The 12899-nt window shown below is 36.8% G+C and overlaps 1 protein-coding gene across 1 annotated transcript in view; it reads right to left on the bottom strand.

The window, feature by feature from the left end:
- The window catches only part of LOC150081220 (tRNA (uracil-5-)-methyltransferase homolog B-like), a 110433-nt gene that overhangs the window by 1610 nt on the left and 95924 nt on the right, over window positions 1-12899 (bottom strand). Inside the window, exons 10-11 of the mRNA XM_090379430.1 lie at window positions 10935-11051; window positions 1906-2005 (exon numbers count right to left, since the gene is read on the bottom strand). Coding sequence (XP_090235556.1) covers window positions 1906-2005; window positions 10935-11051 — 217 coding nt within the window. The remainder of the gene's footprint in view (window positions 1-1905; window positions 2006-10934; window positions 11052-12899) is intronic.

Here is a 12899-nt window from a genome sequence, read left to right as displayed (position 1 = left end):
ATAACTAATTCATCCTTTAATTATGCCCATCACTAATATTAATCAATATTTCCCAATATGTGTGGGGTGAAACCCAAACTTGAATTACTGACATATTTGTGTGGGTCACTTAGCATTCTTTATTGAAAAATAACAAAACTGATGAAGATGTTAAGATGATCTATCTAAACCAAACATGCAGCATGCTTAATGTTAAAAGAAGAAGAAGAAAATAAAAATAAATGAAATAATCAAAAACATTATATGATAAAAAAATTAAATCACATGTATTTATTAAAAAAATTTCCTAAAATTAGATTATTTTATGTGTGAGCCACTTTATCCAATAATGCATGTGTCCTTCACAGAAATAAAATGATCATGACTAGGCCCATCTACTCCTTCAGCTGTAACATAACAGTATGTAATATGTGACAAATTATGTACTGTTATGTTATGTACTGTTATGAACAACTGAAAAATATGTTTGTGAGCTGTTCAGATATAACTGAAGGTTTATTAACAGACAAGGATTTGCTGCCAGGTAGCATAACTCCAATGCCAACACCAATACAGAGAACAAGTACTGATGTTGAATGATTACTCATAATGTTACATCATGCATTTTAGATTGCCATTTGGCAGTGTTGGCAGATTAGTGCAGGAATTGGAATGGAAAGAAAAGGTTCCCTTCTTCAGTCTACAACTGTTGTTCTTTAATTTATCAAAGAGACATAGAATTTTCATTCTATGTCTCCTTGTATACAACATCCTAGAAAGAGAAAATACGCCATCATTCAGTTTGGTCAACCCTTTTATGATCTTGAACACCTCAATCACATCCCCTTCCAGATGCTTAGTTTCTAAATTTCACAGTTTACAGAACTGAGATGTGGTATGGTAAATTTGCAAAGTGGACAGTTTTAGATTAATTCCATATGAATGAGCTGACGTTGTGCTGCTGAGAAAGAGTCTATATTCTTCATTTACCAATTTGTATTTTACTTCCATAGATATCAGAACACTGCTTATTAGGCACGTAATGGGAAGCCTTGTCCATAGATGACTAATTGGTTGCACATATTCTCCGTTTACCGGCTGTTTGCATTTTGCTGTCACTTTTATCGGAATGCTGCTGAACAAGCACATAATAATGGGAAACCTTGTGAATTCGTGATTGCCTGACCACACACGTTCTGCATTTACCCTCAGTAAATGGAAACTGTAAGAAGCTGACAACAGGTGAAAAAAGACTTTGCCATAGTTTATTTAGTCTCTTTCTTCACCTTGACTGAAAAACTAAGGTTTTTATAGACAGCAACATTTGGAAACCAAGTAACTATATGGTGATCTAACTGAAGTGCGTAAGACAGGAATATAAAACTATACAAATGCATAAAAATCTACCCTTGCATAAAAATATGATATGTATATAAAATCATTGAAGTTGAAAGATCCATATAAATTATGAATTTTATTTATTTATAATAGTGTATTTCCTTTAAGTTCGGTAGCCATTATTATTATTTTCATATAGGTTTAGCACTGCAAAAGCTGATAATATTTAGGAGATCACATAGCAAATGTCTGAAAGCCACAGGGCACACATGTGCCCTGTGGGCTACCAGGTTTAAGACCTTGAAAGGTTAAATCACTGAAAGAATGTCTACAGAAATGTGTGGAAATTTGTCTTTAGCCAGAGAGAGAGAGAGATACTGACTGTTGGAATTAACTTCCACCTAGTGTTGTGAAAGATGATAGTTCAAATAAATTTAAAGAAAGAAGAGATGGGCAGATTAAGTGATTAAATTTTTGTTGTTGTTTTTTTTTAGTTGCTGAATAATTCTATTTTCTTACATCATTTTTCCAATAGTAATACTACTACTTTAAAGTATTGTATATTATTCCTAGTACAAAAAAACTTACTGTAAAAGATTATTAAGGGCTCGTCCTACGGGCTTATGACAGATATAGATCACACGGCTCAGATTTGACATTTTTCTAAGAGCTTGTATTACTGGAAAAGCTAAAATACATAAAAATAAATCTAATAAGCTCACTACTGATCAAAATTTCAGTTTAAGTCTGAGTTTTAAGGTAACCTTTGACTGGCATCAAAAGCTACCTTTAGGTACTATCTTCAGATATTCAAAACACTGTCTTGAAACATTATCAGCTGACATACACAGCCAATAAAAGGATAGCCTCACATTTTTGATGAAGTGCCTTTGCAACTTTTGGTCACTACTTGAATATCCGAACATATTCAAACAATTTTGAATATGTTAGCATCTTTGGAAGAAAGCACATAAATTAAACATATTTAAAATGTGATGACTTGTAATGATTGATGGGAAAAACATCTTTCCTCTCAAATCAAAAATAAAAATTAATAAAATAACAAACTTCACTATGTATCTGAAAATTTTTAGGTATTTATTAAATTTTACCAATAAATCCCAAAATTTAGATAAGCTCAATAAATTTAGGGCAAAGGCATCATGCTACAGTATGTAAGCTTAACAACTTCATCATGCTACAGGTACAGAATGTTACTGTACTTAAAAATACTAAGCCTGCCTGGGCCTGGGGTGGGGCAATATTCTTAGTTTGTATGTAAACATAAAAAAAGTAAGTCTGTTAGTCTGCTTATAGCTATTCATAAACTGAAGCTATCTACAATTATGTTCTATAGTTCTAATATCATGACTCCTTTGCCCTAAACTAACTTGTCATTTCACCTTCTGTCATCATGCATCTCAGATATTATGCATATATCTCATCAATGGGTTATCAAGTCTTTAACTTGGGTTGATATTTATCCATCGATGAAAGACCATAGTGTCAAAATTGGCACACATCTCAAATAAATAGCAGTATGTTTCTACTTTGGGAGTGGTGCCTGTTATTTGAAGTGCAAATGCAATACCAAGGAATCTGATGGTGATGTGCCTCCACAATACCATAGTGCTGCATTTTTTAGCAAACTTAAATTTAGTCGTAGATGCCCACACTTATCTACACAATAGCTATACTAGACAAATTGAAAAATGCTCTGTGTGTGTGTGTGTGCATGTAAGTGTGCACATGAGTTTATGTACATGTGTGTTGTAACCTTGGATAAACTATCTAACCATTAAAACTTTAATGGAAAAATGACAGATGTCTCTCTCTCTCTCTCTCTCTCTCTCTCTCTCTCTCTCTCTCTCTCTCCACCCCTTTCAATGATTCATATAAATATTTTTTAATTAAATCAAAATTAAATTAAAGTATTTAAATATTTTTACTAAATATAATTTCTGAGTTTAATATCTAGCAGGGATTCTCAATGAGGTTGATATTGACACCTGGGGATCAATCACTTTGAAAGAGGGGAAGGTCGATACATGCCAAGGGGGTCAACTGGCAAATTTTATAATAATATATATAAAGAATATAATAATATATGATTTAAAAATATAACTATAAACACTGGCCTTGTTAATTTTCGGTTTTAGCAGATTCAGATGCAAATTTTACAGCTAGGCAGCACAACCATAATGCAGAGAACAGGCATTTTTTGTATACATGTCATGCTGCTAATAATGATGATCAATGGCTGCCAGCAGTCGACTGACAGATCTGTCACAGTTATACTCACAGTGTTACCATCCAAAAGCTTGCACACAGGCAAATTACATATTTAAACACTATGTAGTTTTTAGGAAGATTCTTATACCATGTTGCTCCCAAAAAGAAGTGCCGTCTCCATGCACAAAATGATTTAACACTGGGATTTATTTTTTCACCTGGCAACAAATCAATACCACTATGTCTCTTATGTGAGAAAATCTTTCAAAATGATGCTATGAAACCATCAAAGATGAAAGACCACCTTGCAAAAGACAAGGATTTGGAATACAGTAACCCCTGCGAATAGCGGGGGTTACTATATTTGCTGCTTGTTTGAAATAAACTGTTGGATTCTTGGCTCCAATGATGTTACTGCAACACAGAGAGCCGTTTGTATTTCTAGCCAACAGCGGTATTTGTTTTTAATTGCCATAACTAATGAAAATGTCTTTTCACACATATATGTAGTTGCGAATGGAATTAAAATTTTGATGGCCTTTTCACTCAGCACTCGGTACTCACTTTTTATGGAAAGCCAAAAATGAGATCTTGTTAGGGACGAGTGGAATTTACCTTTGAGACTGTTGTCGGATGATAGATCGATTAGGCTTTCTTTTTCTTTCATGTTCAAATCACTATCCTCGATTTTCGCCGAAAATGGATCCACGTATTTCCGTGTCTGGGGTCCTCTTCCTTTGGGTAATAACGACCAAAAGAGTCAGTGAGCTATTACCTGTCGGTTGATATCCTCCTGTTTCATATAATCATCAAAATTTGGGAACATTTGCAGATCTTCTTCAGCCAACAGTGTTTGCCACAGCAATATCTTCCTTTGAAATGCATCCATTTTGCCTCGCAGTGTGAACACATCCGTAAACTGTCCTTGCAGGGACGTGTTCAGCTCGTTTAACAGAGAAAAAATATCTGCCAGGTATGCAAGCTTGACTAGCCATTCATTGTCGGACAAGAGATCATGGAACCTCGAATTATTTTGCTGCTGGAAGAATAACTTGACTTCGTGGTGCAGGTCGAATAATCAGGTTAGTACTTTGCCCCTCGACAGCCATCTCACCTCAGCGTGAAGAAGAACATGAGTATGCTGAGAGCCCATTTCTTCACAAAGTGCCTCCAATATTCAAGAATTGAGCGCTTTGTGGCGAATTTCTTTTACAATTTTAATTACATCAGAGAGTACTTCGTGCGGTTCTGGAGATAATCTTTTCACCACAAGTTGCTCACGATGTATAATACAATAAGTAAACAAGATGTCTGGGTGTCCAACGTCTTTCACTTTTGCAACAATTCCTGAACGATGTCAAGTCATGCTTGCGGCACTGTCTATGCATATTCCAACACATTTCTTCCATTCAATACTGTGTTTCAGGAAATAACCATTAAGTGCATTGAAAATTTCAGAGCCCGTTGTTCTACCCAACAAGATTAGCAAACAGAGTTCTTCCTTTAATTCTCCTTGGCAATCAAACCTTACAAAACAAAGAAGAACTGCCTTGTTAGTTATGTCTGTTGATTCGTCAAGTTGAATTGAATAAAACGTAGAATTTTTCACAAGTGCAATCACTTGATTTTCAATATCTTCAGCCATGTCTTCAATTCTGCGCTTCACAGTGTTAGTGGACATAGGAATTCCTTTCAGTTTCTGGACAGCCTGTTTCCCCAAAACCTCTTCACAGGCTTGTAACAAGCAAGGCTTAATTAATTCTTCTCCAATTATATACGGCTTTTTACATCTCACGATTTGAAGTGCTATCAAATAAGATTTTACTAAGGACTTATCTTCAACAATCATTGTTGCTAATGAACTTTTTTTGCTTTTGCAAATTTTCACGCATCCTTTGGAAGTATTCATCTGGCTTTTTAGCTAAATCTGGGTGTTTTGACTGCAGAGTTTCGAAGGTTTCATGGCATCATTGGATAAACGCTCAGAACATATAATACAAAGCGGCCGTGGATCCAGTTCACTTCCAGGTTCTTGAATAAATCCAAACTTCAAGTAGTCCGCATCATATTTTCTCGAAACTTTGAACTTTTTCTTCTCTCCGCCTCCAGTTCTAATGTCCTTCCTGATGATGCCTTGCAGTGGCTGCGAAGGCTCTGATTCATTAATCAGCTCATGACAACGTGATGTATTACCTAAGAAGCGCAAAATGCTTGCTTTTTTTTCTCACTCATTGGGGTTATTTTATTTGAATCTAAAACCAAACAAGAAATAAGATAGTTATCAAACTCAAGCTCTTTGATGCCATTTTATTTTAAATATCACTGGTCACTTACCTAAGCACTGCGAACCGTGCTGTGCCCAGGCTAGGCCATCGATAAGAAATAGAAATAGCTTTCTATATTTTTTTACAACAAAAGCATCGCTAATACCGGATATTGCACTTGGCCTTTTATAAACATGCAATGTAATAAGGCGAAAATTGCAAAAAAGTAGAATCAGAATATAATGAAACATTTTAATAAACACGAAAATTGCAAATATATTCAGATTACTCTGCGGACCACCAAAATTCTCTCGCGGACCACTGGTTGCCGACCACTGATCTAGTTAACCTTTAAATATATTCCAACTGTCAGCCTCACCTACTTGTGAAGGCAACCTGTTCCAGCAATTAACAACTTGCTGGCTAAAAGAAAACTTCCTACAATCCTAGTCTAAACCTCCTCCCCTATAATTTGAATTAAGGCATCAAAGTTCTGGAATTCTCTATAACAGTGAAAATTCTGCCTTAGTTCATTTTACAACCCCCACACCTCTCTCAGAGACTTATAAAACTCAATCAGTCACCTCTGAGGTGTCTAGTTGCCAACTGCTGTAGCCCACATATTAGGAGTCTTTCCTCACATGGTCACCCCTTTTGCCAATCTCAATGTGAAAATTGACCATCTTTGAACCCTTTCAAGAAGATCAATGTCTTCAGATGAGGTCTCCATACTTGAACATAGTATTCCAAATGTGGTCTTAGAATTGTCTTATAAGTGACCTCCCTATCCCTATAGGATAATGTTTTAATAAATCATTGATAGGACACCATGGGCTTTCCTGGCTGACTACTTACACTGCTCAGAAAACTTCATATCTGCTGGTATTATAACTCCCAGATCCCTTTCTTCCCCTACTATTTTTAATTCAATTGCATCAAGTGTATAATTTATTAATGGAATCCCCACGGATTCCATTAATAACTTCTTTTCTATATTTATCAATGATATTGATGAAGGTGTATGAGCATTAGCATTAGTTGAGGCATATGATGCAAGAAAGCAAGCTTATACAGCATCATCCAAAGTGGAAAAAAAACAACCCTTCCCATTTCACTCATCCAGTGAAATGGGAAGGGTTGTCTAGTTCAGCCTTAAATTTATTTAAGCTATCAAATTACAAAACAACAGATAGCAGTCTATTCTAGCAATTAACTACCCTCTGGCTAAAGGCAAACTTCCACACATTTATTCTACAACTGCCTTTCCTCAATTTGAATCTACGCCCCCTCAGATTTGTAATCTGAGTAAGCAGAATAATCCCGTCAGCATTGAGCCTGCTCAAACCATTCAAGGCCTTATATACCTCAATCAGAAGTGCCTAATCTCCAGATGCTGCAACTTCCACAAATTAAGCCTCTCTTGGTAAGAGCAACCCTTTGTTCCTCTCACCAATCTTGTTGCCCTTCTTTGTACTCATTCTAGCAACCCTACATCCTTCCTAAAATGAGGCCTCCAGACCTGTATGCAGTACTCAAGGTGTGGCCTGACTGTTGCCTTATACAAGAGGATAATCACCTCCTTGTCTCTGCTAGCAAAATTCCCATATATCATTGACAAGACTCCATGACTTGCTCTGGCAGGCCGTCTGCACTGCTCAGAGAACGTCATGTCTGACTGCACAATTACCCCCAGATCTTTTTCCTTCTCCACTTCTCTGAGTGTACTATCACACAGTTGGTACGTTTCTCTTGGATTGCTTCTACCCATATGCAATACTTTGAATTTGTCAATGTTAAACTTCAGTTGCCACTTCTTGGCCCATCTGCCTAACTTTTCTAGATCCTACTGCAATAGCATACTGTCTTTAATGTCATTAACAACCCTGCCAACCTTTTTATTATCTGCAAACTTGGATATTAAGCCTGATATACCTTCATCAATATCACTGATAAATACACAAAACAACAATGGGCCAGCCATCAAATGCTGGGGACTTCACTAATAGCATTAGTCCATGAAGAGCAGTGTCCATTTATTACCACTCTGTCACCTCTCTCTCTCAATCATTCCTTTATCCATTGTAGCAACTTGACCTTAATGCCATACTGCTCCAATTTGTACAACAGTCTTCTATGTGCAACAGTATCAAAAGTTTTCCTGAAATCCAAATATATGATATCAGTATTGTTTGGCATCCAGTTCCTTTGTGACCACATCACAATATCCAATCAAATTGGTCAGACAAGATTTTCCTTAAACCCATGCTGTGTCTGATCTATTACTGCAGTCTTGTCTAGATGATCCTACAATGCTTCTTTAACCAGGGACTCCATTATTTTCCCTGAAACAGAAGTTAAACTGACAGGTCTATAATTATTTGTATCACCCTTTGAACCCCCCTTTTTTAATTGGGGTAAAACAGCACTGTATTTAGTAGACACTGGCTTGAACCCCAGACACACAAAGCACATGTACTTATACACCCTCGTGCAAGACCACTCGGCTACGGCAGCAGAAAAACTTTGTAAACAGAGTCTGCAAAAGTGAGCATTGTAGACAGACGGGCAAAAAAAAACATTGTAGCATTTCAGCAATAATGTCCAAGTTTGCAGGTGACACAAAGGTTAGCAGGGTTGTTAACGATGATATTCTAACACAATCTAGAAAAGTTGGGCAGATCGGGTGAGAAGTGGAAACTGAAATTTAACATGGACAAATGCAAAGTACTAACATATGGGTAGCAGAAACCTCAGAGAAACATAAAAACTGTGTGGTACTAAGGGTGGTAGAGAATTAAAAAGACCTAGGGGTAATTTTGCAGTCAGATATGAAGTTTTCTGAGCAGTGCAGACAAGCTGCCAGAGCAGGTCATTGGGTCTTTTCAATGATATACAGGAATTTTGCTAGTAGTGATAAGGAGGAGATTATCCCTCTGGTCTGGAGGCCTCATTTTAGGTAGAAAAAGTATAGAAAAGGGCAACGAGATTGGTAAGGGGAACGAATGGATCCTCTTACCAAGAAAGGCTTAAGTTCTGCAAATTCCAGCATCTGTAGACTAGGCACTTGCAAGGTAATCTGATTGAGGTGTATAAGGTCTTGAATGGTTTGAACAGGCTCAATGCTGATGGGATTCTTCCTCTTGCTCAGATTACAAACCTGAGGGAGCATAACTCAAATTGAGGAAAGACAGTTGTAGAATAGATGTGAGGAAGTTTGCATTTAGCCATAGAGTGGTTGATTTCTGGAACAAACTTCAATCTGTCATTGTGGAAGTTGCTGCTATGGATAAAGGGGTGGTTGAGGGGGAGAAGACAGAGAGTGGTAATCAATGGACACTGCTCATCGTGGACTAATGTTATTAGCGGAGTCCCTCAGGGCTCAGTGTTGGGTCCATTATTGTTTTCTGTATTTATAAATGATATTGATGATGGTATATCAAGCTTAATGTCCAAGTTTGCAGACGATACAAAGGTTGGCAGGGTTGTCAAGGACACTACTGACACTATGCTGCTGCAACAGGATCTGGAAAGGTTGAACAGATGGGCTGAGAAGTGGCAAATGAAGTTTAACATTGACAAATGTAAAGTACTACACATGGGAAACAGCAACCACAGAGCAACGTATCAACTCTGTGGTACTACACTGACAGTGGTAGAGAATGAAAGGGACTTGGGGGTGGTTGTGCAGGCAGATATGAAGTTCTCTGAGCAGTGCAGACGGGCTGCAAGAGTAGCTCATGGAGTATTGTCAATGATATACAGGAATTTTTCCAGCAGGGATAAGGAGGTGATTATTCCCTTGTATAAGGCAATGGTCAGGCCACACCTAGAGTACTGTATACAGGTCTGGAGGCCTCATTTCAAGAAGGATGTAGAGCTGCTGGAACGAGTACAGAGAAGGGCAACAAGATTAGTGAATGGAACAAAGGGGTGCTCTTACGAAGAAAGGCTTAAGTTTTGCAAATTACAGTGTCTGGAGACTAGGCACCAGCGAGGTGATCTGATAGAGGTGTATAAAGCCTTGAATGGTTTGAGCATGCTCAATGCTGATGGGATTCTTCCTCTAGCTCAGAATAATCACCTGAGAGGGCATAAATTCAAATTGAGGAAAGACAGATGTAGGATAGACGTGCAGAAATTTGCCTTTAGCCAGCGGGTGGTTGGTTGGTGGAACAGACTTCCATCCCTTGTCGTGGAGGTTGATAGCCTAAATAAGTTTAAGGCTCAGCTGGACAGGTATTTTGAACGAACAGAGGGGTGAAGTGGAAGTGGGTTTTTTTTTTTTTTTTTGGCTGATGCTGCATAAGCTTGCTTTCTTGCATCAAATGCCTCTACTAATGCTAATGCTAATGCTAAAGTTGATAGCTTAAATAAATTCAAAGAAAAACTGGACAAAATTTTAGAGTTAATGGATGGGTGAAATGGGAAGTGTTTTTTTTTTTTTTTTTTTGACTGATGCTGCATAAGCTTGCTTTCTTGCATCATATGCTTCTACTAATGCTAATGCTAACATTGAGACCTAACAATCAAATTAAGTAATTTTAGCCCAGATACTGCAGAGGTTATTGCAAACCATCAGCCATAACTGTCTCATTAACAATTAATGCTAATGATTAAAATGGATATGTAATTGGCTGTAATTTTTATGAAACTAATATGACAGTAATAAACCAAATAATAATTTTTATAGTGTTTTTTGTTACTAAACTAAAGTAACTGTTTAATAATCATGAACTGATTGTTACTTACCTATGTATTAGAATTAGTTTATATTTTTATTACATAATTAACTATTATTAACAGATTTTTCTTATACTCCATCAATTATAATTAAAATTGTGTGTATTTTTTGGATGAGGGGTCAATAAAGGAAAAATTTATTTTTTTAAAGGGGTCAACAGGTAAAAAAGGTTGGGAACCCCTGATCTAGCATAACATGAACAGGCATTGATAAATTAATAATAAAAACTATAATTTTAATAACATCAGCTAAAACTATAATAACACAGATATTTACAAAATAATGGAAATCGTACTAAAATATTAAGTAAATACAAAGAATGTTATTAGTAATAATGTAATGAATTGAAAAAAAAATAATAATAATAAATGTGTACTCACCAAGACCCTGTCCTCGGGGGTTCACTATAGCTACAAATTCATTCTCTTTCAAATCCTGCTCAATACTTGGAAGAACCTCTTCTACATTGCCACGAGTAAAGAATGCATTTGTCAACCCTATAAAGTAATTAAAATTTGCTGAGCCATTAAAAAAAAATTAGTATTAGTGGCAAATGATCCAAGAAAGCAAACCTATAGAGTAACAAGTAAAAAAAAAAAAAAAACCACTACTCACCTCACCTGTCTATCTGCCCCAAGAATTAGTCAAGTTCTTCCTCCAATTTATTCAAGCTATCCATTTCCACAACAATAGATGGAAGTTTGTTCCAACAATTAATCACCTGTTGGCTGAAGGCAAACTTCTACACATCTCTCCTGCAACCATCCTTCCTCAATTTTAATTTATATCCCCATGTGTGTAGTCTCAGCAAAGATTGCCATCAACACTGAGCTTACTTAATCCATTCAAGGACTTAAACACCTAATCAGATCTTCTCGCAGATACCTAGTCTCCAGATGTTGCAATTTGCAGAAATCAAGCCTTTCTTGGTAAAAACAACCTTTTGTTCCCTTGACTAATCTCATTGCCCTTCTTTGCACCCATTCCAACAGATCTACATCCTTTCTAAAATGAAGCCTCTAGACCTGTATTCAGTATTCAAGATGTGGACTAACCATGGCCTTGTATAAAGGGATAATCACTCCTTATCCCTACTAGCAAAGTTCTGGTATATCACTGACAAAACCCCATGAGCTGTCCTGGCAGCTTGACTGCTCTGCTCAAAGAACTTTATCTGACAGCACAATTAACCTCAAGTCTTTTTCGTTTTCCCTCAACATGAATTGCTGAGGAGGCTTCCATCCTGCAGTGGGTTGATAATAGCTGCAGTTTATCTTTTTTTTTTTACCTTTTTCATTCTCCACATTTTCCACTATTCTGAGTGTAATACACTCAGCCATTTCTCAGCCCATTGGCCTAAATTTTCTAGATCCCATTTCAGTTCTCACTAACCACCCTGCCAACCTTCATATCATCTGCAGAAAACATAGACATTAAACCTGATAAACCTTCATCGATCATTGATAAATATTGAAAACCACAATGGGCCTAAGCACTGAACTCTGAGGGACTCCACTGATAACATTTATCCATTAAGAGCAGTGCCCACTGATAACCACTCTCTGTCTTCTTCCACTTAAACATCCCTTTATCCATAGCAGTAACTTGCCTTTAATGCCACATTGCTACAGTTAATATAGGAACCTTTTACACACAACAGTATCAAAAGCCTTTCTGAAATCCATGTATATGATATCAAAATTACTTTTTGCATCCAGTTCCTCAGCTCCTGTATTACTGCATCATAGTATCCAATCAAATTGGTCTGACAAGATGTCCCTTAAAAAATCCATGCTGTGACTGCTGTGTAATTACAGTCTTGTTCTAGATGGTTCTACATTACTTCTTTAACCCGTGACTGCTTTATTTTCCCTGGAAGAAAAGGCTGAAGAGATAAAGCTAACAGGTCAGTAATTACTCATGTCATCTTTTAATCCTCTTTTGTGAATTGGGGATATATGAGAACGTTAAAAAATGATTTAACAAAAACTACCAAAAAATTATAAGCTATATGTACAAAGCATTAAAAGAAAAGCTAGCTTGGGGGGAGACAAAGACCAATAGATTGACAGTAGCCACTGGCAGAGGTGAAAGAGATTCTTGCACTGCTTCTATTAGAATGAGCAGAAGCCTGAAAAACAAGATGCATGGTATTTCAGAGACTGCTGGGAGCCATTGCGGTACAAGTAAACACATGGGTTGTGTTAGGGTAGCTAAGAATAGAAACAGGTGCAGGTATACTTGCGTGTACACCAATGCTAGGAGTTTAGTAAATAAATTTGATGAATTTGAGGTATTGCTCAAAACATCAAAGGCAGATATTGTTGGGATATCAGAGACGTGGT

The sequence above is a fragment of the Mastigoproctus giganteus genome, chromosome 8, assembly GCF_048544385.1.
Source record: "Mastigoproctus giganteus isolate SK-2022 chromosome 8, ASM4854438v1, whole genome shotgun sequence".
Taxonomy (NCBI): domain Eukaryota; kingdom Metazoa; phylum Arthropoda; class Arachnida; order Uropygi; family Thelyphonidae; genus Mastigoproctus; species Mastigoproctus giganteus.
This window is presented reverse-complemented; position numbering and strand designations above follow the sequence as displayed.